The sequence below is a fragment of the Trachemys scripta genome, chromosome 17 (genome assembly GCF_013100865.1).
Source record: "Trachemys scripta elegans isolate TJP31775 chromosome 17, CAS_Tse_1.0, whole genome shotgun sequence".
In the NCBI taxonomy this organism is placed as follows: Eukaryota; Metazoa; Chordata; order Testudines; family Emydidae; genus Trachemys; species Trachemys scripta.
The window spans coordinates 7,486,625-7,511,342 of record NC_048314.1 but is presented as its reverse complement, the minus strand read 5'-3'; the positions used below and the strand labels follow the sequence as shown (position 1 = coordinate 7,511,342).

General features: G+C 47.9%; 1 protein-coding gene across 10 annotated transcripts in view; it reads right to left on the bottom strand.

Annotated features, from left to right (window-relative positions):
• EHMT1 (euchromatic histone lysine methyltransferase 1) overlaps positions 1–24,718 on the bottom strand; it is a 163,107-nt gene that overhangs the window by 11,648 nt on the left and 126,741 nt on the right. For 8 of the 10 annotated variants that reach the window (XM_034793328.1, XM_034793330.1, XM_034793331.1 and 5 more), the window contains 12 exons: positions 24,382–24,488; positions 22,529–22,651; positions 21,236–21,391; positions 19,299–19,400; positions 18,225–18,329; positions 15,809–15,963; positions 14,586–14,753; positions 14,044–14,188; positions 12,790–12,867; positions 11,541–11,656; positions 9,005–9,091; positions 5,368–5,446 (listed from right to left, as the gene is read on the bottom strand). In XM_034793328.1, coding sequence (XP_034649219.1) covers positions 5,368–5,446; positions 9,005–9,091; positions 11,541–11,656; positions 12,790–12,867; positions 14,044–14,188; positions 14,586–14,753; positions 15,809–15,963; positions 18,225–18,329; positions 19,299–19,400; positions 21,236–21,391; positions 22,529–22,651; positions 24,382–24,488 — 1,421 coding nt within the window. Of the gene's footprint in view, positions 1–5,367; positions 5,447–9,004; positions 9,092–11,540; positions 11,657–12,789; positions 12,868–14,043; positions 14,189–14,585; positions 14,754–15,808; positions 15,964–18,224; positions 18,330–19,298; positions 19,401–21,235; positions 21,392–22,528; positions 22,652–24,381; positions 24,489–24,718 lie in introns of those variants that run through there. The other 2 variants (XM_034793334.1, XR_004648453.1) reach the window with 2 other exon arrangements.

The window sequence follows — 24,718 nt, the reverse complement described above, 5'->3', positions numbered from 1 at the left end:
AGAGGGTATGAGATCCCGAGCATTGCTGTGGGAGGGGAAGGGAAGTGGGGTCCAGCTGAGAGCTGTGAGGGTCCCCTACCGCCCGCCATGGCCCAAAATGCCAGAGCCCCCGCCAGCTGACAGCTCCAGCCCCGCTGCTATGGGGTGAAGCAAAAAACGTCATGGAGGTCTCTTGAACTCATGGAATCCATGACTTCTGTGTCACAGTCTTAGCCCTACTTATAATTACCTGGGCCATCCCATTTACCCTTTTTAAATACTGGCACAACATTAGCTTTCTTCCAGTCTTCTGGGACTTCCCCAGTGCTCAAGACTTCTAGAAAATCAACATTAACAGTCCAGCAAACTCCTCCACCAAGTCTTTTAAAACTCTTGGTTGTATGTTTTCTGGACCTGCTGATTTAGAAGTGTCTAACTTTAGTAACTGCTGTTTAACATTCTCCGGAGATACTAGTGGAATAAGAAATGTGTTATCATAGGATGACATCATCTGTTTTTTCTCCAAACACAGAAAAGAAATATTTTTTGAGCACTTTTGCCTTTTCTGCATTATTCTGGCTAATTCTAGGATTTCCTCACAGCTAATTTGGCTCATAAACTGGTTTCCAATTTTGTGAAACTGGCCCTTTTAAAGCACGACGCGTAAATATATATCACTGGTCTGAATTGTATTCCGTTTGCACACGATCACTCGTACCTAAGCTAGCCTTTATTTTTCATTCAGCGATCAGCTATTCTCCATCTGTCAAGACAAGGTCTAATATAGAATTCCTTTGCGTTAGTTTCAACAATTTTTGAGTTAGGAAATTGTCACCTACAATATTTAGAAATTCCAAGGGTGTTTTAGTACTGCCACCATGACCCCTCCAGCATCTGTCACTCAAACTGAAGTTCCCTATGATCACACAGCTTTTCCTTTCCTATACATTATAGATAGGTGCATAAGGAGCTGGTCTTCCTGTTCCCTAGTGTGATTTGGTCTGTAGCAGACACCAACTAATGCTCCATCTTGTGCTTTACCTGTTAGGACATTGATCCACAAGCATTCCAGCTCATTTTCTTCTGAGTTATCAGTGATTGAAAACAGGTAATGCCATTTTTGACATATTTTCCAATCACTGAGCGTATAGCAGGGCCTTGCTTTCTGTTTCCTGCTTTCACCTGATTGCATTCTGCTCTCCTCTGGCTGGTTTTGGCTGACAGGTTTCTTTCTCTGATTGATTACTCCCATTTGGGGGCTGTTATTCCACAGATGATGAGGTGAAATCCCATACAATTCCACTCCCCTGACACTCCAGAAGAGACAGCTCCACCCTGCTCCTCCCAGTTAGTAACTCTACACTAGCTTTCTGAAAATGGGATTACATGTGGCTGCCAAAAGGCTCAATCTATGATTAATCCACAGATTCTCCATCAAAGCTCCCAATGGCTTCCTAAACGGAGAGGAAGGAAGGATGGTCCCGTGGTTAGGGATCTAGCCCACAAATTGGTTCGGTTTAACTCCCAGAACTGCCACAGACTTCCTGCATGATCCTGGACAAGTCGCTTGTCCCCATTTTACAGTTGGGGAACTGAGGCACAGAGTGGATAACAGCACTTCCCTACCTCACAGGGCTGTTGTGAGGATAAAGGTGTTAAAGACTGTGAGGTGCTCAGATATTATCGGAATAAGAACCTAAGGTACCCAGCCTTCAACCTTTATGCATCTTCTATACTGCTGCAGCCGGTGAAGATAAACAAGATACACTTTGATGGAATTGTCCTAGAATTTGTTCCACTTAAAAAATGTTCCCATCTCAACTCCAGGCATTACCGATTCCTTGGCCTCCATCCTGATGTTCAGACTCATGCCCTCCCTCCATTTTTGGGGGGAGAAGGGGAAGCCATTGCGGCCCATTTCCAGAACATTAAAACTGGCCTTTCTGATAAAGATGCTCAAGACAGTGGCGACTGTCTCTCCTCACTCCGTTAGCGAGATGTTTCAGTGCAGCCTCAGACACTGTAGCACTAAGAGTACTCAGTGGGGTCTGTCCTGCTCCTACACATAAACCCCCTCTGGTGCCCAGAGATTGTCAGGCCTCCATGAATCGGAAGCAGCAGCAGCACTCCAGGTTATAAAGCCACCATATATTATCTGACCATCCTGCTGGTATTCCGGGTTCACTTTTCCCAGGCATTTCCAATATGGATTCTCCCCAGTGGAGTGTGCCACACGACTTTGCACCAGCTATTACCTTCACTATGATCCTAGTGGTTATGGTTACCCCATTATAATTTATTTGTCTACCATTGCTGATTTACAATGGATCTGCTGTCTCATAGCTCAGCCCGGTGATTGGTTAGCTCCTCAAACGTAGCCCTAGCAAGGAGGAAATGTTACTCCCTGACCCAACAGATCAGTTTGGCTTCTTTACTGTTGCCTGACTTTTCTACTGAGGGAATCCTGTTTACCTTACAACCAGGGGGCTTCTCCATGTCCTCTCAAGAAGCCTCTAAATGGTGTGGTTGGACTATCCTGGTGGTTAGTCCCACAGCGCTTTACACAACCACACAAGGGAGCTGAATCCACTCTCGCTCTCCAGTTGCTGAACAGCCGCGGTTGGGAGTGCAGCAAGTGGGCCACTCCAGAGCTGTGTGCGCAGCACTCTGCACTTCTCCAGAAAGACCCAGATTTGATTCCCAGGTACTCCTCGAGCAGGCAGAGGCTAGAATTACTTTGGGGGGAGCCTGCTCGGCCCCTGCCCCTGGTGTTATCGAGGGCTCTGGAGGGCGGCACAAGGAGCACCCCAAAGAGAAGATCCCCTCTACTGCGGGGCTTTCTGCATTCCGGTCCCAGGGAGAGCCAGGAATGCTGAGCTGTGCTTTCACCATTCCTCACTGGCTGGTCAGCCCAACGAAGCTGTGCCCAGATTCCAGCGCGGGCAGAACATGCCAGAGCTGGTTCCTCATAGGAAGGGGGATGATTGGCACACGCTACATTAGGAAAGGTCTGTACTGGCTGCTGGTTAAATACCGTGATCACGCTAGAGACAAAATCTTCCGATATAAGTGGTTACAAGGTCTTGGCCTGCTGGCTTCAGTGACCTCCCTACATTCATGTCCGTATGTACGAGCTCCGCCAAGGCAAATATCTGGGATGCTCCCAAGTTTATGCATAAATCTTTCAGGCCTTGTCTACGCGAGAGAATTAAATTGGGCCGCGTTGGTGTAAAGCTGTGTCTATGCTAGGAGGGCTTTATCGGCATAGGGATACCGGTACGCTATCCTGCCACGGAGGCAGCTAGACCGGCAAAGCTGCGTTTTGACCCACAAGCAAAACAAGCTGGGCCGGTAAAAGCAGTCTTGCCAGTAGAACTGTGTCTCCACTGGGCTTCTGCTTGACCAGCGCCGTCGGGCAGGAATCACACCTCCTGACACAGCAGTCTGTAGCGCAGACCTGGCCGGAGTGCCAATGGCACGGCATGCCCACACTAGCTATGTTGTTTCAAGTGCATCTCTGCACTGTTCAGTGTTGGTGCAACTGTACTGGCCGCAGAGCATCCTTATTCCAGAGTTCCTAACACAGCTTCCTGAAGCAATGGCTTCTGGGAGATTCTGAAAGGCCATCTGGGAGCCCAGGAGAACTATGGGAGAAGAGGTCAGACTCCCATAATACGATGGGAAATTATGCTAATTTCTCCTTACAGAACTCCCAGCAATTCCCTGGTGCTAGCATCATTTCTTAGTTATTTACCCAAAAGGGAAGCCAGGATGAATGACGGGTTTCTGATCTCTCTCTTACCAATCTGCCACGGGTCACTTGCTGGAAGATTCTCTGTACCTTGAAGTCTTTAAACCATGATTTGAGGACTTCAATGGCTCAGGCACAGGTCTGATACAGAAGTGGATGGTGAGATTCTGTGGTCTGCGTTGTGCAGGAGGTCAGACTAGATGATCATAATGGTCCCTTCTGACCTTAATGTCTATGATTCTATGATTCTATTCCCTACAGTGTATTTTCAATCCTAGGCCCAGTCAGTCTCATTAGCAGAGCATGCTGAAGAAACACAGGACAGATGTGGGTTGGCAGCCACGTTGACATGCCTCAATCGAGGCTGATGGAGAAAAGGTGCAATGTGGAGATGATGGCCTAGTTAATCTTTGGAGGAGGAGGATGGAGACTACTAGCTAATCCATGGATGAACAGACTGACCCTGGGCATTTAGTGAAGTTTATGAGAGGCTGGTCCTTCTACTTTTCTGATTTCAGAGCACGGGCTACAAGACTCCTCACTGGATCCTTCTTTAGTGGTTGGAGAGGCCTCTCCCTTTCTTAAAGGCAAAGCCTCTTTTTACATCTCTAACTGCCGAACCAATACAGAAGCAGGATGGAAGCTGGTTTGCAGCTCCCCACAGAAAGTCATCAGCATCACCTTTCTGCACGTTTGCTCTTGCCAAGGACAGTTTCACATAAAGGGCTGGTCTACACTGGGGGAGGCGGGAATCGATCCAAGATATGCAACTTCAGCTACGCAAATAGCGTAGCTGAAGTCGAAGTACCTTGGATCGAATTACCTGGGGTCCAGACGGCGCGGGATCGACGGCCGCGGCTCCCCTGTCGACTGCGCTACCGCCGCTCGCTCTGGTGGAGTTCCGGAGTCGACGGTGAGTGCATTCAGGGATCGATATATCGCGTCTTAACGAGACGCGATATATCGATCCCGGATAAATCGATTGCTACCCGCCAATACGGCGGGTAGTGAAGATGTACCCAAAGCTTCCGCTCAGACTTTTAAAAGTGAGTTTAAAGCCCCTGAGAAAGGAATGAGCTGATGGCTCGAGGGACACCAGTCCTTCTCGGGCCAGATGCAGCACGCCCAGCAGCGCAAGCTTCCCCGCACTGCCCTGCCAGGCTACCAGAAGCCGAACCTGAAAGGTCCTTTACTGGTGAGCTGGTATTTCAGTCTATCAGCTCATTAATCGGTGAGCTCTTTAGTAAGGCTGCCAACATGGGTGCTGGTTAGTGCCAGCTGGGGGTGGGCTTTGCTACAGAGGTACTTGGACATTAGAAATCAGACTGAAACAACCAATTTAATTCACACAGCCATCAGATGGGAATAACATGCAATGACTATCGACCTGAGCTGCATTCAAACTGCTGACCTAATGCAGTCAGGCTTTGTACCCCATTACCAATCCCCTGAGCCACGCAGTCCACGCTTTACTTAGCTGTGAACAGATTTCGGTTACCGTGAGGTGAGAAGTGCTTCTCCTCTCCCAAGCTCTCGGACTGCTCTGCCCATCAAGATGAGGACAAATTTTCTTTTAGCTCTTTAGAGTAGCAAGCGCTGGCTTTTGTTTTGCCAGGGAGTCCCCTTGAACACACTACCTTGTTGTCAAGGTCAAAGAGATAGGAGTCCTCTTCACGTACGTCGGCCTCTGAATCGGAAATCAGCTCTCCAACGTACCTGTCGGATGAATGGGAAATGCAGCAATGAGATGCTTGTGCAGATGCTAGCGCAGATGCTAGCTTGGATTTTAACACCTTGCCTCTTGTGTGCAAAGTACACCTCTACCTCGATAGAGTGCTGTCCTCGGGAGCCAAAAAATCTTACCGTGTTATAGGTGAAACTGCGTTATATCGAACTTGCTTTGACTCACCGGAGTGCGCAGCCCCGCCCCCCAGGAGCGCTGCTTTACCATGTTATATCCGAATTCATGTTACATCGGGGGAGAGGTGTAAAAAGTGAAAGTGACAAATCAGCATAAGTCCATAAATCAGCATAGGTCCATCAAAGCAAGTGGAGCGATGCTGATTGACACTAGCTGAGAATTTGGCCCCACATCTTGAAAATAAAAAAACAAAATTCCTTTACTCAAGTTACTGCTAATACTTTTGAACATTACAAGTGAATTTTTAAAAAGGATATACTTTCCCCCCCAGTAACAACAGACTAGTTAGTTTTGCTTTTGTTTACTGTCCACTGACTTTCTAGTTCCCATGTACAATATTGCAACACTTGGGTTGCACACACTGTAAGAGGATGTTTACATACCAATGAATAACTGTTTGCTTTGGAATGTGCAAAAAACCATGGAAATATTGTTACTGATCATCGAAGCTACTTACTTAAAGCCGTGTCTTACCATCCCCTAGATGTCGACATTAAGTTAACCCAATAGTGTAAGGGCTTTAAGTAATTGGGCCTCCTACCACCTTCAAATCAGGAGACAGGTATGACTTTATCAGAGTCAATGCAGTGAGATCGCCATCAGGCCCAGTAAGTATTCTGAGATGGCAGCCTTCTCCTCTCCGTCTGAAATGGGCTTTGATTCAAGTAGAGGATTAAATATTTGTGACTTCTTCCATGCGTGACGCATTGCCAGCCTAGCTATCACTATTATTATTATTATTTATTTGTATTACCGTAACACCTAGGAACCCTAGTCATAAACCAGGGCCCCACTGTGCGACAGACTGAGAAGCAGAAGGAAAGTGAGACAATCTCCATCTGTCTTATCTTATATTCGGATTGTAAGATTTGTGGGACGGGAACCATACTTCTGCTGTGCGTGTGCACAACGCCTAGCATAATGGGGTCTGGGTCCACGGGCAGGACTCCTATGTGCTATAGTAACATAAATAAATAAGCAGTAGTAGTGAGAGGTTAGGAATATGAGTAAACGTCTTTTGAAGAGAAAACGGAGATTTCCATACTACTTGTTCCGAACGCTCTTAACAGCATTTTCAGCTTCCAAGCACTTTCCCAATATTAACTATGTGCATTTACCCTTGTGATACTAGCATTTGACCCCAGGGCCCTGGAGATGAAAGCCTGAAACATTAACCCCGAGAACCACCAAACATTCCATAATAGAGGGGGCGTTCAGATGCAGTTCCTGACCTCGAGCAGTCTGGCACAGCATTGCTATATCAGGCTAGGATGCCGACTGCAAGTGGAATCCTATCATCTTGCCTTCAGTGCATCTTGGTATCTATTAACCACTCCCGTATGGCTGCAGCATTATTGGAAACCACAAAATCATTAGTAACCTAGAGCAATAGGGGATTATGGATGGAGTAAAATTGCTTTAGTGTCGCACAGTATACAAAACCGAAGGCAGTTCAAAAGCAGTGGGAAAATGGCACCCGGAAAAGCATTTTATTTTGTGACACTCCTTTTGATAAGCAATTCGGAGACAAAAACGTTAGTTAAAACAGAAGTTGAGATGTAGCTTATATGTTGCTTTAGGGCCCAATTCTGCAACCACTCTTCGCTTTCAGCAGTACTTACTCATGCAAATAGTCCCATTGATTTCCCAGATCAGAAGTCTGTGGAAAGACTTGCATGAGGTAACTCTGTTATTCAGTAGCACTTATCTATCTATCTATATCTTAAGGGTTTATACGGTGTCCGTCACTTAGGTATCTGAGCGCATTCCAAGTAAAAATCAATAGCAAAGTCAAGATCCAATGGAGTCTCTGGATCTTCTCCCTTTTTGGGGTAAAAATTCTGCTTGGCACAGGTTGTTTCTATGGCGGGATGGGGGACAAATCACAAAACATATGAGGTATGGAAATGGAAACAGGCATCACCAGCCCCCTTAGCTCTGTCCCTGTGTCCCACCAACCTGAGCACCCTCTCTACACGCTATTATAACCACCTGTGAATATTCTAAAGTTGACAGGGACATTATTAGCAAGGAAACAAATACGCTGTAGATTCAAATCAATTCTCCCTGGAGAGCTAGTTGCATATGGAGCGGGTAACATGAGCGCCTGTTTCAGAGAAGGAGTGATTCTGGCATTGTGGAGCCATCTTTGAAGAGTGGGCATGGGTTAACTGACTGTATGTACGTGGAGGGGCCAATGACCTACATTTTATTAGGCAGAATATCGTTCCAAGGACCTACACATAATGTAGACATGGCAGCAGGGACCGGAGGTTTCTGTAGTGGAGTGGTATGTAGCAACCGTTCTCAGCCTGTGGTCTATGGCGCAATTGCTGGTAACTGGGGACAAGCTGGCTTGTCTAGCTCTTCTTGTTTTCAGCTGCCAAACTGCATTTGAAGACAGCTAAACGCTTTTCATGCAAGCCATTGCTGTGTTTTGCCAAGGGGGTGTTTTGCAATCATGAATGGGAGGGGAGGGGGCTTGAGTGATCGTGAACGGGAGGTGGAAGACACTCAGTTAAAATCTGGCTAGATACCCTGACTAGAGACTGGCCCAACCCAAAACACGGGCTCCAAAGACACTGATGCACCTCCAAGCCCTCAGACTTTGGGATGTTCCAGACGTGAATTTTGCAGTTTGAGCCCGTCTCCAATACAAATTAAATGGATTATTTCCACCCCCGCCTTGCATTTCCCATATCGCTACTCATTTCTGCTAAACAATCAAAGCTTTCAGAGCTTAAACCAATGTCTCTCAGGCATATCTATCACTACAGCAGTCACTGTGACAAAGTCATAAGCCCCAATTCAGGAAAGTATTCCTATTCTGGACAGCACTTAAGCACATGTTTAAATCTCACTGCTGTCAAATGGATTTAAGCGCATGCTTGTGTGCTCTGCTGAATGAGGGCCATAATGTGGAATTTATTAGACTACTCTCATTCCAAGGTGATGCATGGAGGGCACTAAGGTAGGGTGGCTTATGAGCTGACTGGAGACTCCAGCAGCAGGGGGAAAGCTTGAAGATATGTTCTAACTGCTTAGGGAATGTTCACTTAGGGGATGGATCACTTGATGATTCCCTGTTCTGTTCATTCCCTCTGAGGCACCTGGCATTGGCCACTGTCGGACGACAGGACACTGGGCTAGATGGACCTTTGGTCTGACCCAGCATGGCCGTTCTTATATACTTAGGCTAGAGGGTTCTGTATGAAGCAATTTCTTTTTGCAGGCACCTCTCCCTTCAATAAGGAGCGTTCTAATTTGGGTGCATGACACCAACTGTTCAACACACCATCAGAGTTCATGAGCGGATGCTTTCTTTGTGAGCTACTCTAAGCCGATGAACTTACTCGCACACGAACGTTCCCAAGGGGATGTCTTGCATCGACCGCACGCCCCAGCCCATCTTTTGCGTTCGATAAAGCTGCAATCGAACCCTGAAAGACAAGGAAAGGGGTCCCGTTAATGGCATCAGAGGCGGCGCTCTGCAGAAAGGCGTCCGCTCTCTGGGGAGGGGAGGGTTACACAGAAATTGCAAATTTAATCAGAAAATGTTAATTTCAAGAGACAGTTTCTAGTTTTGTCACCATGTGACCCCAGTTCCTTGCACCCCACGATCTGCTCCCTCTGCTAATGTGAGCGGAAGGAAGGAAAACCAGGTGCAAACTGGTTTCTGGCACAGCAAGAGGGGGAAGTAGCGACTGTGTGGCAGCTCTCCTTTATCCCCATCCTGCAGAACCCCCTTTATCACACTCCATGGGGACTGGGCTTGGTGCCTGGGGGAGGGGGGGCGGCAGGGGCACTATGGGACTGGGTGCTCTCCATGGTACCACTCCCCGCTTTAAACCTCTGGGGATTTACACATGGGATACAAATGTCAGCTACCAGCTTCTCTTCCCTCCTGCGTGTTCCCCATCTGCACAGTGGAAGGAGGAGACGTTTGAGGAGAAGTTGGCAGGAGCCCATGGGAGCATGGCTGTGTGCTGCAATGGAGGGGATGGAGCTGGAGCAGTACTCGGAACGCCCTGGATCACTACACAGATACCCCTTCCACCTGCAGAGAGCTGGCAGTTTGGTGGGGCCCACTCATTCCTACCTAAGCCACTAGCTGAGAGGTAGGAAGGAAACTGTGTAATTTGAAACTTGCTGGGTTTCCTGGCCCCTACATACAGCCTATAAAACTAGACTCAGAAAAGACCCGGTAGGTCCTCTACTGCACTGCCCAGTCACTGCTGGAATATTTCATAGGACCATCTTATACTCAACATTCTCCAGGAATGATCCCCTGCATCCCCCGCTGGAGCCTAAGGCCACTTGCACAGACTCCATTATCAGAGGGGGGGGATGAGGGGGGAGAATCCTGATGCTCCCCTATTTTTTCCTTTCCTTAATTTCACCCCATTGTTTCTTTTGCTATCCCCTTTACATCGCACGGTCTTAAATAATCCCTCTCCCTCCGTGGCACTTCATACCCTTGGCAGACAGTACCAGGAGCACAACCCAAGGCAGATAAGCTTTCCTTAGCCCTAGCGGCTTCAGAAAACGTGCTCACACCGTGCTTCAGGCCGGAGGAAGCTGCATTCTGCTTTGCCTCGTTCATCACCAGTAAAACAGGCAGCGGAGTTTTGGATCGCGGACACTGTGTTGTTGAGGGGGTGACGCAGGGAACATCGCTTGCTTTTCAGACCCCAGGCAGAGCTGGTAGGCCTGCCAGAGGGAAACATGCGCACTGATATGTACCATTCATTTGGAGCAAATTTGATAAGGGAAATACTGAGAATGAAGAGGGAGCACCCAGGCATCATTACTGAGCAGCCACTTTGCAGAGCAAAAGCCAGGCATTATCTTTGATTCCTCAAGGGACGTGGCCCATAGAGCTCTGGGAAATATCTGACCTTATCACAGGCTCCACAGGGACTTATCACTCAACCTCAGTTTACAAAGCCACCCTGCCCCCCTTAGCAAGACTTTAACAAACAGGGCACAATAGTGACAACCGTTTGCACAACTCCTTAAGGAACAAACACATTGTGCCGACCAGGGGGGGAAAAAAAAAAAAAAAAAGAGAAAGCGCGGCCAAGAATTTCATCTGGAAAGTCTCCTGAGAGGGTTTTTTTTTTTTCTTTAATAAATTTCAAATTTTCATCACAATTTCAAAGTTAAAAAATCAGTTCTTTACTAAATAAAACTAAACCAAACCACTGACGACGTCAGTTTAACCTAGAGTCAGTTCTCCAGAACATCCCTTCCCCCGTTTTAAAGGAGACAGCCAACGTTACCAAATTGAGTCCCTAAAGTTAAAGGCTCACATACATCCTTCAGCAACACAATAGAAACGGTGTGACTGACAGCACTGAAGTCAATGGGTGCTGAGCATCTCTGGAAAATAGTTCATCAGACCAGTTACAGATTAAGGAACCCAAGTCTGTACGCTTTGGCCATCGCTTCTGATATGAACTGCTAGCCTATCATTTTGATATAAATGGCTACTTTTTTTTCCTTATTATTATTATTCTATTTTCCCCAAAGACCTTACCCTGAAAGCAGCATCTGAGCTGCCAGTGAAGCGACCACTTACTTAACAAAAAAACCAGAAGCAACTAATAAATGGTACATTTGGGTTGACGAAAGAACACAGAGGAGCCAAGTGTCTAGGCCAGTGTCAGGGTGGGTTTCCCAGCTGATCTCACAACCCTGCTGTTGTTTTGTGGTCACTAGCAGGATCCAGAGGCTTGGCTCTGCTTTACATCCGTCGATGAGGATAGAGCTGCACCATTTCTCCCTCATCTTTGGAAATCTTTGCTTTTACAGACAGCCTAGAGAAGACAGGCAAGGAGCTTTGTTCCTTTTAAAATAATGGTCCGAATCGGGAGCCTTCTCTCTCACCTGAGCCCATTCTGCACTACCCGATTCCGGCAGTTTCGCCAACACGAGCAAGCGTGGTTACACTCAAAGATCAGCGGTGGCTCAGACATGTTGAATTCAGGCAGGAGTCGGCCATCCTGGAGAAGAGACATGAGATTATATTCCCGTATTCTTTTGGAACTGGAAATAAAGCTGGACAGCTCCAATCCAGAGCTGAATTTCCTCAAGGTTTAAATCAATCTAGAGCTGATACACCGGTTCCCTTCCATCTTCTAGAGTTGGCTCAGATGACAACATAGATCCATACCCAAACTTCCCCAAAGTCTGAGGGAGCTCTGCACCATCATCAGAAAGGACAGGCAATAAAAAAAAACCAGTACTTTGCATGCATGCCGTGCTATTCAGCTGCGGACCTCAAAGTGCTTTACAGAAGTGTGCATGCTTCTTTATCCACAGTTTGCAACTGGGGAAGAGAGAGTCTATGGTACAGCCTGACTAGAACCCAGGTCTCCAGACTCTGAGGCCAGCACTCGTGCCGCTGGACCACCTTTCTTCTCGTAAGAAGCCCCTCTAAGTATCTTCCAGTTACATGGAGATGAGAAGGTGGCAGATCGTGCACCATATTTAACAGATTTGGACATAAAGACTCAAAGGATACAAGCAGTGAAGTCACTTTGGATTGTGAAGCCTGTTACAGCACAATTAAAATGGATACCTGGCAAAAGCCAGGAGATACCAAAATTCCCAAGGGAGAAGCCTGCAGAGATTACGGGAACATGTGATCTTAGTGGAACCTGCCCAAGGATTAACCTCCAAACCTCCCTGGAGGATTTAAGCATATATACACAAAACACTAGGGCAGCCACCTAGCAACCCTGTAATTAAAATACATCCACTCAGCCTTCACAGGAGGTAGATCACAGTAAATAAGGGAAAAATAAAACATCCCTAGTCCCTTCCCCTCATTGATAAATTACAGAAACACTTAACGACTGAACAGCGCACACTGCATTCTTCAATGGGGCTTGTACCTTGGGAACGGATTGTTAAACACTGCGTATCATGTGGGGATAATTAATGGCTCCATTGGTATAGAAGTAACGCAAGTTTGAGATTTATTGTGTCTCTTGCCATGTACACACTGAAGCCAAGATTACAGTCTTAAGTATTTTATATACTGGAATTTAGAAAATCGTTAAGAATTTTTTAAAATGGACTGTTATAATACGTGAATATCGGCCAAACCAAACACGAAGTTCAAAGTCCTCACCTTGTCATACCAGCAGCGCATACTGAGTTGGCCACACATGCAGTTGCTGGAGGAGCAGTCATCTATGCACACACAGTACTGGAAGGGAGAAACAAGGAGCAGATCCAATTCTCACACAAATGCAACAGAAAGACCAAATTGGTTAAATGGGCTGGAAAGGAAACAGCTATCAACTTAGCTATTGATATACCCCATCCTCTCCCAAACACCAAGAACATGGGGGCCTCCCAAACATTTAAAAAACAGGCACAAATCCCTTCCTCTCTCTCATGAGACAATAGCACAATCAGCTTCATTGGTTTCACAGGGCATTTTGTTTGCTCGTTTTTGTGGGTGACATTACTGCGGGGAAGCTAGATCACAGAAAGGAATTTTGCAGTCAGTTCTGACGGGGGTGGTCCTGTGTCCATTTTTCTCTCGTGCAGGAGTGAATTCTAGGATATTACACAGGGCTCATAACTATGGCACCAGAACACACAGCCTTCATGGATATTACATAGAACACCACAATCAATAGCCTGGATTATTACTATTGCCAAATATTACTTTGCTCATCTACAGCTTCTGTCATTGGAGGATCTACAAAACATTGACTAATTAAAGCCTCACTGCACCTAAGAGGCGTGTACGGGCTACATCAGGCCCATGAAATGCAGCCATCTCTAGAGTGGGACGTCATGTGCAGTTAGCAGCAGTTTAAGAAAGGAAGGGATGAAGAATCCTACATCCAAGAGAAACAGCTGGGGGAATTTAGGGAGGCAGAGTCCAAATACCTAAGCTGGAATTTTGCCAGGACACTGGGGTTAACTACCCCAATTCTTACTGAAAATGCCACAGGGTTTTCAATTCAGAGAAAATGGAAAGGATCGTGGGTTTTCCCTCTCATCTTAAAACTCGCACCTCCACCATCACAGCGCCTCTGAGGCTTGACTTTCAAATTTCCATGGAACAAAATGTTTTCTCAGTTCCAAGGAGCAGTGGGAGGAATTTCCATTCTTCTGTCGCGAAAAGACCTATACCAACAAGGTGGAGGAGGCAAGTATGTAACTGGAATACAAGCACACAATCAAGCAACTCAACCATGTTTGCTCAATCACTGCGTCCACCTAGAGAGACAGACAGACACAAACATCTCTGCAGTGCACACTCCAGCTGTTCTTTCTCATCAGCACACAGCAACCTCTCTAACAATATTCCATACCAGGACAGGAGAGAGACACCCACCCACCCACGTATGTACCCGGCTCATCTAACCTGCAAATGAGTGATGTTTCTATCGATGTTCATTGGGGAGGTCACACAGTTCTGAGAAACGTATTTGTAGTTGGTGGGGCAAGGCTCGCTGTCCACTGAATTGATGCATGGAATTGGGATCTGCTCGTAACCCCGGGCAATGTCTCTGTCACAGCAGGGGAAAGGTAGGGAAGAGAACAATCGCTTTATGCAACAAAGATACCATCCTCCACTCCCCAAAACAATCAGGTGATTACAAAATCAACAAGTGCAGCTTGAGTGGCATCCCGAGCAGAATTTGAGCTCTGAATATTTAAGGTTGAAAGGAACTCCGTTTCATTCTGAATCCATTTTTCCAACCAGATGTATAAATTATTACTTCCTGTTGGACCGTTCCATATGGATGATAAATTCATAAATGCCAGCCCTGATTCAGCACGTGCTGCACCAGCCCTGATTCGGCACAAACTTAAAAGCTAAGTGCCTTCCAGAATCGGGGCCTCATCCCTCAACCTAGAGAGCTTGCACTTGGCAGTCACAACAGAGGCTAGCTGGACTCTCACCTGCTCACCGTCTTCTCTATCTGGGCAGGTTTGTCAGAAGACGATTCTCGGATTGTCTTGTTCATCTGCAGAGCCACCCAGACCTGAGAGTTGAGACTTGAGCACTGGAGTGGAGTCTCACCTTCCTTGTTCTTCAAGCTGACATCCGAGCCACGGGACAGAAAGAGGCTGCAAAACAGCAACAACAATAGATAACCCACCCAGAAAGAACCTGTCAGAGGCGGAAGAGTCAAATGGCATTCTGCAGCCAATTCGCAGGACCACTCTCTCTTGAGAAGGACGACTCAGAACAGGTTCCACCATTTAGAAAGCAACCACCTCAATTCCCTTTTTATAAAGCTGGTTCATTGAACACCACTTTCTAAAGGGGGGAGGGGGGCGTTAATTTGGAAGCTGGGTAGAGCAACAGAGTGGCACATCAGCCTGCCAATTCTAGAGAGCTGGGTCCAAATCTTGCCTTACATAAGGCATGAAAAGGAGTTTGCTCGTAACCAGCCTAGCTCCCAATGGACATGAAACTAGGCCTAGGCACTACTGAAGTCCCATTGAAGCCCTATTTTGAGGACATAAATGGAACTTTACCAAGGGGAATAGGCCTTGAGCTAGTTCTTTGTACAGGGGTGAATTTCACCCTCTAAACGGAGCTCTCGTCACTAACTGGGATTGCTGCATGCATTGTAACACAGGGAAAGCATTCAGGGCCTCCATTCGACTGCTCTGCAAATGGAGTGGCCCTGCATCCCACATCCCTATAAATGGGCTCTGCTGCTAGGAGCCATCACAAGCTCCACTCGCATGCTTACAAAAACTCAGCCTGCTTCTCCACTGCCTCGTGCGTCGTGCAGTCAGTTACAGCCGTGCATGTGCTACTGAATCAGGACACGAGGGGCCCGGTTCTCATTCACTCAAAAGGCCCCTTTACACCACTCTGGCAGTGGAAAGGAGCCGGACAGTGGATGCAATTTTAATTTGCGTCATTTAAGGCCCCTTTACACTGCCAGAGTGGTGCAAAGGGGTCCTGGGGTTCACGAGAATCAGCCCCGTGTATTTCACCCCCACTTGGCCTGGGTGCAAAGCAATGCAAAATCAGGCTCTTCGTCCTGTTGTGTTTTGTGGTCAGAGGTACAGGCATTTCATAGCACTCCTCAACTTGCCAGCCAGTGTCCCAATGAGAAGTGAACAAAGTAACAAAGGAAAGCGGGGGTGGCAGGCGCCGTACTTACACAACACACTCATAGCGGTTCTCTCTGGCTGCGATGTGCAGTGGCGAGTCTCCATGAATATTTACTGCATGTAAATCGCACTTAGCAGCCAGCAATATCTCCGCTATGTCAACACAGCCAGAAAAAGCTGCCCAGTGCAAACAAATATTCTCCTCCTGGAGGGGAAAACACAGGAGAGGCTGTTTAGTGCACTAAGATCCCACCACTTTGGGACTCCACTGTCCTTAGCTCTGTAGCTATGGCATTAAACACATGGCCGGCCTTCTCCTTTATCGGATTTCTCTCTAGCTCGGAGGAACACAACCCTGCAACAGGCAGGCAGGGAGTTCTCAGCACAGCCGCCTCCACGCTCACTGGAGATGGTGAGGCTACATCTAAACTACAGCCCTGCTCTCTTTATCTGTACAGACGAGTCATTTGTCTCTAAGCCACAGAACGATCTGGATCGATCCACAGGGAGACACGACAGATGCAAACGAGCCCCAGGGAAGGGCTAGGAGCTGAACCATCCAAACCAGATGTAGCAAAACTAGCCCATCTCCTAACTCTCCAGTATCACAGAGAACGACCCCCGTGGGAACAAGCAGAGCACAAGCTGTAGGGTACAAAGGTCTGAAAAGCAAGACGCCAGGCACAGGGAGAGCAAACTGATTTCAGGCATCTCTTAAATACTGCGTGTACCAGTCTCTCACTAGAGCACTAGAAAGAAGGGAACACTAATATTGCGGATATAGATGTTTTAAGTGATGATCCTATTACTGTGTAATTTGTAGTACACCTTGGAATCCTTCAGCATGACAAGCACTAGAAAGGCTGATTGTGACCACATAACGATGATGATGATTATAAACGGAGGTCTCTCACAGATGGCAAAAAAATGCATACTTAAGTCTCTGCAACTTAATCTCTCTATTAAAGGGAAGATCTGAGTTACAAACAGATGCCTGGGAGCAGGGGCGGCATATTTTCGACAGGGCTTCTGCTCCCCAGCATGCCACCATCTAGAAATGGCAGCGAATCCCAAGGATAGTTCTGAAGATTAATTTAATCCAGCAAGGATACCACTGCACATACTGCGTATCAGGTGACAGAGAGAACAGACCAATTTACAGCTCCTGCCATTCTAATTCACGCTGATTAAAATCAATGGGGCTACTTGAGGAGTAAGGTGCTAATCAGTGTGAGGAACGATGGCAGGAGCTGGCCCTTAATGACCTACAATGAGTAGATGCTGGAACGCTGGACAAATTAACGGGGATCTCATACATGTGCGAGGGAACTGCTGGACGGAATGAATGGATTTGCACCGTGAGACTAATGTGCGATCCAAGGGATTGGTAGCTGGCGGTTTTTGTGATGGATCAGCCATGAAACCGTTTTGTTCAGAACCAGTATTACGGCCATGGAGTCAATTGCAACGATCTGGAAAGCCCTCTCCCACCTCTGACTCTTATGCTTTGTCAGGGCAGGACCTGCCTGGAAAGTACTCAGCTCCCCAGGAAATGGAGGCTCCTAAAGTGGAGGCGCTTTTGGGCCGGGGAAGACAGCTACTAGTGAACAGTCTGAGCCATTCTGAGCGCAGTGAGATATATGCACCTCTATCTATCCCTGACAGCATCGGGAAGACACAGAGAGAGGCACTGGGGGAGACCAATAGGAACCAGCTTCTTACATCCATTGGACTCACAGGAGTTTTTCAGAGGCAGAGTGGGCAAATGGGAAAGACGTTGCAATCAATCAATAAAAGGAGCAGTGGGAGGTCTGACCCATCTCCTAGATGGGGGACTGGACACTGCCTTCTCCCTCCTCCCCAACCATCCCCGCACATGCTCCCTAATCGCTGCCCCATGTTTTATCTTTCCGATCAGAGAACGTGGTTCCAGGTGACTGGCCTTCGCTCAGGCAAGCAGTCCCATCTGCAACTTCTCACATGAGGAAGGGTTTGCAGAATCGGACTCCAAAGGCCTGATCCTCAGAGGCGCTTAGCCCCTGCAGCTCCCATTCACTTTATTTGGAGCGGAAGCTACTCAGCACTTCTGCAAGTCAAGTCCCCAGAGTGCAAGCTCTCTGGGGCACGTAACGTGTGGTACTCTGTGTGGGCCCCACCCTGCGGACACGACTGGGCACAGGACTTACTACGACGTGGAACAGGAGAGACACTATGGACATGATTTTTAAATACCGTAGGGGGAAATACTTGGAGTTGAAGGCTAGCAGACTGTCCTGCAAGGACCTACCTAAAGTGCAAGCAATGCGGCTGCTCGCGCCTCACACGCTCACCTCCCGTGTTGGACTGGCTATCAAACCCACTGCTCCCTACTGTCCTTTCCGAGGGGCTTGGCGTTACTGGTTTGGGGAACTTTTCAATAAAGATCATCATTTATGTACTAAAAACCCCAACTCCGGTAAGTCTTACGTTGTCTCGAATATTAATGTCCGACCCCTTGGACAGCAATAGCTTCACCAGTTCAACGTGCTTGTATTCGGTGGCCCAGATCATGGGCGTCCAGCCTCCGTCGTCCTGGGAGGGGAGGGGAGTGCATGAGACACACACAGCATGGACAAAGCAGCGCCTGCCTTGATTTCCACTGGCCCCGTGGGCTGCAGCCGCGACAGGCAGCTCCTCGCAAAGGAAGCTACTGACCCCCTTTGTCTCAGGCCACCACGGGATTGTAAATGGTTGTGGAGAAAACCCTGTTGTCATTCACGCACAGCACAGTGTGGTTCAACCCCATCCGCCCCACTCCTGCATCCCGGCGTCGCACCACCGACTGCAAATGGGTCTCTGGGGGTGGGGGAGAAAGGGCCCGTCTGTGCAGATAAGATTGTAGCATCAGAGCCCAAACCTACATCTGAATTGGGTTGACTGCCAAGGCACCAGGGGAGCTGCCAGTCACGTATATAAGGCCCAACGAGCAGCCCAGAACGGGCCTGGAAGAAGGCATGGGGAAGGCAGTGTTGCTGCACGCCTTATGGCTGGATGTCCTATTGAAAATGGCTTAGCTGCCGGCTGCCCCCCACCCTCTGCAGGACAGCTCAAATGGGCCCCAAGTCAGCTTCCTCTCTGGTCCCATTGCTGGGAGGTGGGGTTGTGAGACGCGCCCGCAGGGGCAGACGGAGTTCTCTATGAACAGACCCTTGAGATAAAGGCCCCAGGATCAGCAGAGGCCTAGAGGAAGCAGGGAATCGAAAGAGTCAGAAGCAGCACAGAGCACAGCTGTCTGCTGGTGAGTGGGCTGGGCTGCCCGACGTGTGTGGAAGGGAGGCTGAGGAGGAGGGTCTCTCTGTGGTGGCCTTGAAGGCTGGAAAGGTAGGATCAGATTATTGATGGATCACGGCCCCATTAGCTAAGCACGTTTGTTTCTCCAGACCGGCCCAGCAGTGTCTGAGTAACCATGCGGAGCGCTGCTGAGACTGCAGGGACAGACCCCAGTTCCTGAGCCGCGGAAAGCACCTGGTCTTGCTCAGGAACCGCGCAGAAGGGCCTTACCTGGCAGTTGACGTCCATCTGCCCGTTGGAGAGAAGGTACTGAACTACGTCGTAATGCCCTTTCTTGGCAGCCAAGTGCAGACACGTGGAGCCCTCAGCATCCTGAGCAACAAAACCACAGAACAACTCAAGGAAAATCATCTCCCGCCCTCCCCGGCGTCGGACATTGTTGGTGTTACAACAGCCGCACTGGGGTATGTCAGAAAGAGACAGGCTAGTGGTCGGAGCACAGGTCGGGAGCTGGGAGAGCCCCCTGGCCCCTCCTGCTGCGGACGTCAGGAGGGAGGGACAGCAGCCGCAGCCAGCCCCCAGTAGGGTGACAGTAGGGTGTTAAGCGAAGCCCTGACAAGCCAGCACTAGGAAGCACAGGTGGGGGCTGGGAGGAGGAGAAGGGCCTTGGATGAAAAGGCTCTCCTGAGAGCTTTGCAGAGATTGCAGTGCTGGCTGTCTGCTGCTCCCCCGCTCCATCTGCTGATGGTGGTTTTCTTCCCCCTCCCTCTCCATACAGCTGCCCCCTATTGCTCCCCCGCTGGAGCCAGAGGGGCAGGAAGGGTGGGGGAGAATTCTCTCCTTTACATAGGCAGAGCTTCAGCACAGGCTGCAACTCTGCCCATAAGGCCCCTTACGTCAGCAGGGCCCCCCTGGGAGAGACAATCTCAACCAGAAACTTAAGGCTTTGCCAACACCTGGGTTTTTTTTATCCCCAGTTGCTAGCCCAATGCAGCAACTCAGTACAAGCCACTTCTCCCAGCAGTGCAGTATGTCCACACAGGGGGCTGCCCCGGCACCTCTACACTGGAACCACACGGGGTCCCCATAGAGACAAGGCCTGAAAGAGGGTCTGGAAATGCTGAGGAGAAACTCAGATCAAGTTTTGAAAGCAAAACCCCCTTTGGGGTCTTCGAGTACGGGGGTCTTCTACAGGATGGAAAGGTTGGAGGGCTGGGGTGTGAGTGATGGTGGGAGGGGAGAGACCCACAGCATAAAATCAGAAACCAGCCGTGCTCTGGAGAACCCAAAATTTTACCTCACACAAACTCAATCCAGAGCAAGCCCCGAGGGGTTGAAAATAAATGAAAAATAAAAAGCAACCACCTCTCCCCCAATTTGAACCACAATTCAACCCTTCAAATTAAACCCACAAAAAGCAACACACTTCAACATAGGAGCACCTCTTTGGCCCACAAGAGTGAGGACACCCTCCCAAATAGGAGTCCAATACAGAGAGCACAGGTGCCTCACAGACAATGCCTGGAGGGAGGGCAATTTAATTGGATGGGGATGTTGTGAAGGCCAAGACTATAAGAGGGTTAAAAAAAAAAGAGCTAGATAAATTCATGGAGGATAGGTCCGCCAATGGCTATTAGCCAGGATGGGCAGGGATGGTGTCCCTAGCCTCTGTTTGCAAGAAGCTGAGAATGAGCGACAGGGGATGGATCACTTGATGATTACCTGTTCTGTTCACTCCCTCTGGGGCACTTGGCACTGGCCACTGTTGGAAGACTGGATACTGGGCTAGATAGACCCTTGGTTTGACCCAGCATGGCCGTTCTTATGGGGGAAGTGAGGTTTTAGACAGTTTACACTGTGAAGCGCCTCAGAGCAAAGAGGACATTTTTACTCTCTCTAAAGTGTCCCAAAAGTCCCTATACACAAGTGTCCATGAGCACGGTGTTAATAATCAATGGTGTATCTTACTCCTGACAGGTTCCGCACATACAAAGAACAGTGGTTGCACAAAGTTCACTGCAACCTTGACATAAGTGAAAAGCATGCTGGGAATCTGGTTCATAGTTAGCATAAGCACAAAAGGCTTGTAGCTATGTATGACACTGGCTAACACCAGCACCTTTCTGCTAAGATTAACAAGAGGTAATTGTAGTCTCTCAATACACCTGTGTGAGAGCAGGCACAGTTAATATTAAACTCCCACTGACTTCAATGGGACCAGGATGTCCCTCTGACAGGAACAGCAGCAGTTCGCAGGGGGACCCAGGAATGCCCTTGGTCATTAGTTGCCCCTTTCTTGCTTGACAATCCCTCTCTCTCAGCGAGGGGAGGGCAGAGAAGCAGCAGCTAGCATTTCTGTCTCTCTGCAAAAGAACCCCAGTTGATGTAGCAAGGCTGCTATTTTCAAACATGACTAATATTGTACAGGAAACTAATTAACGCAATAAACTTCAGGAATTATTGAATTTCAATAACGATCCCAGGGTTGTAACAGTTCTAATTTACTTTTGCTGGTTAGGATAAGGGTTTTTTTTCCTTTACCTTTATTAAAAAAAAAAAAATCTCTTTGCACTGTGCCATTATTAAATCACACGACCGGCGTTTGGCAACTGCTTGGGGATGCCCCCGGCACCAGCTAGTTTGAACCTGCACACGCCCCCACACGTTGGAGAAGGTCTCCAGGGGAATTGTCAAAGGCCCGATGACAGACTGCATTTGGCCTCTTGTAGCCTGCAAGCAGGGTAATCCCACAGACATAGGCCAGCTCCTCAGTGGGCAAAGCATCATCACTATACTGCTCCATTCCTTAGTGATAGCACAGGCAGCGAGCTGAAGTGAGCGGGTGGTAACTATATGAAGTTTGTGGCGAGGAGGGCTCCAAATGGCATCTGATTTACAACACTAATAATCCGTCCATGTATTTTACAAGAGGGCTGAAGCAAACAGAGCATGTTACGGGCAGCTGGCCAGCCACACTTTTATTGTATTTGTTTAAATTAAAGGACAGCTTCTGATTTTGCCACTGCACTTGCAAACTGCTACACAATTAGGTACTTGGACAGCTACATCCTCTCTCTTTCACCTTCAGTTGATTTGTAGGCACCTAATTAGAGGCCTGTTTAAAAAACTGCCCCCAAAAGCCTAGTGCTGAGTTAATGGAGCACAAAACCAGAGGTTAAAAATCAGAACTCTCTTTGTGCCCATGGAATTCAGAACCAACTATTAATTGTTATTCATTATTTTATGCATCCAGAAGCCCCAAACATGGAGCAGATCCCCATCGTACACTTAGGTAGTAAGAGACAGTCCTTGCCCCAAAGAGCTTGCAATCTAGGTGTTAAATCATTTTAAAAAAATGATTACCACCAGCCAGCCCGACCCAAATTATAGAGGCCCCCTTCCCCTCGAGCTGGGAACTTGCATCCAGACTCAAACCCTTCAAGAAAGGGAAGGAAAGCCTGACCGGCCACTCAAGAAGAAAACGAGGAATCAACGGCTACCTTGGGATCTACCAATGCTCCAGCCTTGATAAGGTACTTCACAGCATCCAGATGGTTATTCTCTGCTGCCTCCATCAGCGGGGTCCTCTGGTCCTCCGAGCAGGTGTCTATGTTAGCACCAGCCTGTTAAATGGCCAAGGTAAACACAACAGCCATTATAATAGCTCCTGTTTATCAACGGCAGGGTATGGGAATACAGATTTGCCAGCACGTTGTCTATTGAGAGAATGATTCACCCACATAAAGAAAAATGATGGGGAAGAGGGGGAGTCAAAGCTGATCTCTTTCCGAGAATCACATTATTTGCTCTCTTCCATATTCAGAAACTGGGAACTCAAAGGAACGCACATCTGGACTTAGATGGTCACGGTTATTAACTCATTCTGTGCCGCTGTAGAATTCACAGCTTGTCTCTGATCATCTGTACAATACCTCAAAAATCTCCATGTCCTCTAAATCCAAAGAGAAGTTCTCTATTTCCAAGAGCCCATCAACTCCATGGGGACGAGGAAACAAAGAGCGATCCCCTCCCTATCCATCACAGGCTGCTCTGGAACGACCTGTTCACATAGTGAGGATAGGGTTTTTCAAAGCGCTCAGCACTGGGAGGACCGCTCCCACTGAAGTCAACAGTAAAATTTCCATTGCCTTCCATGAGAGCCGAGTTAGGCCAATGTGGAGCTGCTTGGGAAAATCCTACCGTTATTTGTTGTCAGAAGGGTACTGTGCAAAGCATTTGGCCTGTTTATTCCCTATGCTTTGCCCAATAACACACAAGCTGCTTCAAAACAAGCAAAAAACAAACCAACCAACCCAAATTCTACAATTCAGAGGCAGGCACAATCCTTGGATTTTGTGGTTGTTAAGAGAAGGCCGATCTACAGCAGTAACAGACCGACCCAGATTCATCTTTGCACGTAAAAGGGGGCCCACTGCTTCCAGCTATCCATCAGTAGAGCCCTTTGTTTTTATGCTTTTAAAGCTCTAAAACACCCCATTCCCACTGTGGAAGGCGTGTTTCAGGTTAGGGGAGCAGGGGATGTTACTGCCTCAGTATTGTGTTGTCGCAACAGCCTTGCAGTAGGAAATGCATGAGATGATGGACTTGTCCCCATGCTCCATCCTCCTGACATGCTCATCCCTTTAACAGAGTTATTCTTCTACCAGATTTTATTCCTGTGATTCATTGCAAGGCCTTACCCATGCAAGTAGTTCCACTGACTTCAAACAGGACAACTCACCTGGATAAAAGGAGCAGGATTAAGGTGCACATTTTAAAAAGTGACCACTGATTTTGCGTGCCTCTATTTTTGGGTGCTCAACTTGAGACACCTTCAGGAGCTTCATTTTCAGAGCACAGGCGGCTAAGCGCTTTCTGAAAATCAAGCCCCTTTGAAGTCTCTCAAATTGGGCACCCAAAATCACCGGCCACTTTGAAAACATGGGCCTATTCATTTTGCTTTACTTTCGTACAAGTTTAAAAAGCCCACTATTTTAAAAACATTCCTTTAAGAGGGTTCCAATGCAAAGCATTTTTTTGTACTCCGGTTCTTGGCGTTAACCACGTGTCTACCTATATACAAACGTATTAGTGTCCAAATCCCATCAATTCACACTCAACAGACCAAAAGAAGAATGCACTATTATTTACAGTGCCTTTGATTTGCAATGGAAGCACTGAGCCGGGGGGAGGGTGAGGGGGGCGGACGGACAGCAAATCCTGAGATTAAAGGGGTATAATGGAAGGTAAAGGCTCAGTAGGTTAATTCCCAAATGTTTTTCAGCCATGGAGGGTAGGAAGACAGGGCATGGAGAGAAGCCTCTTGATTTGAAGAATACAAATGGAGATGAACCTGAATCAGCATGTGGCAGATGTCCACGTGCCCGGATTCTGCAGCAGCGTGAAGAGGGGTTCTCTTATTCTGGTGCTCCATTTTGAAGTTGGGATCAATCCCGTCCACTGAAAAACAAACAGAGACTCTTCTCCAGCTGGGCTACAGAGATCAGCAGAATCACCACCAGTGAACTGCCACCAATCTCGCTTGGGAGCTTAAATTAAATTGTTGTTACATCCTTGCTATCACCAAGTGCTAAAACAATGAAACCCCAGAGTGACTAGTTTTGTAGACCAGGCAGTTCTCCGATACGATGGGAACTACCTTTTAACACAAGAGACGGTCTCATGGCTGC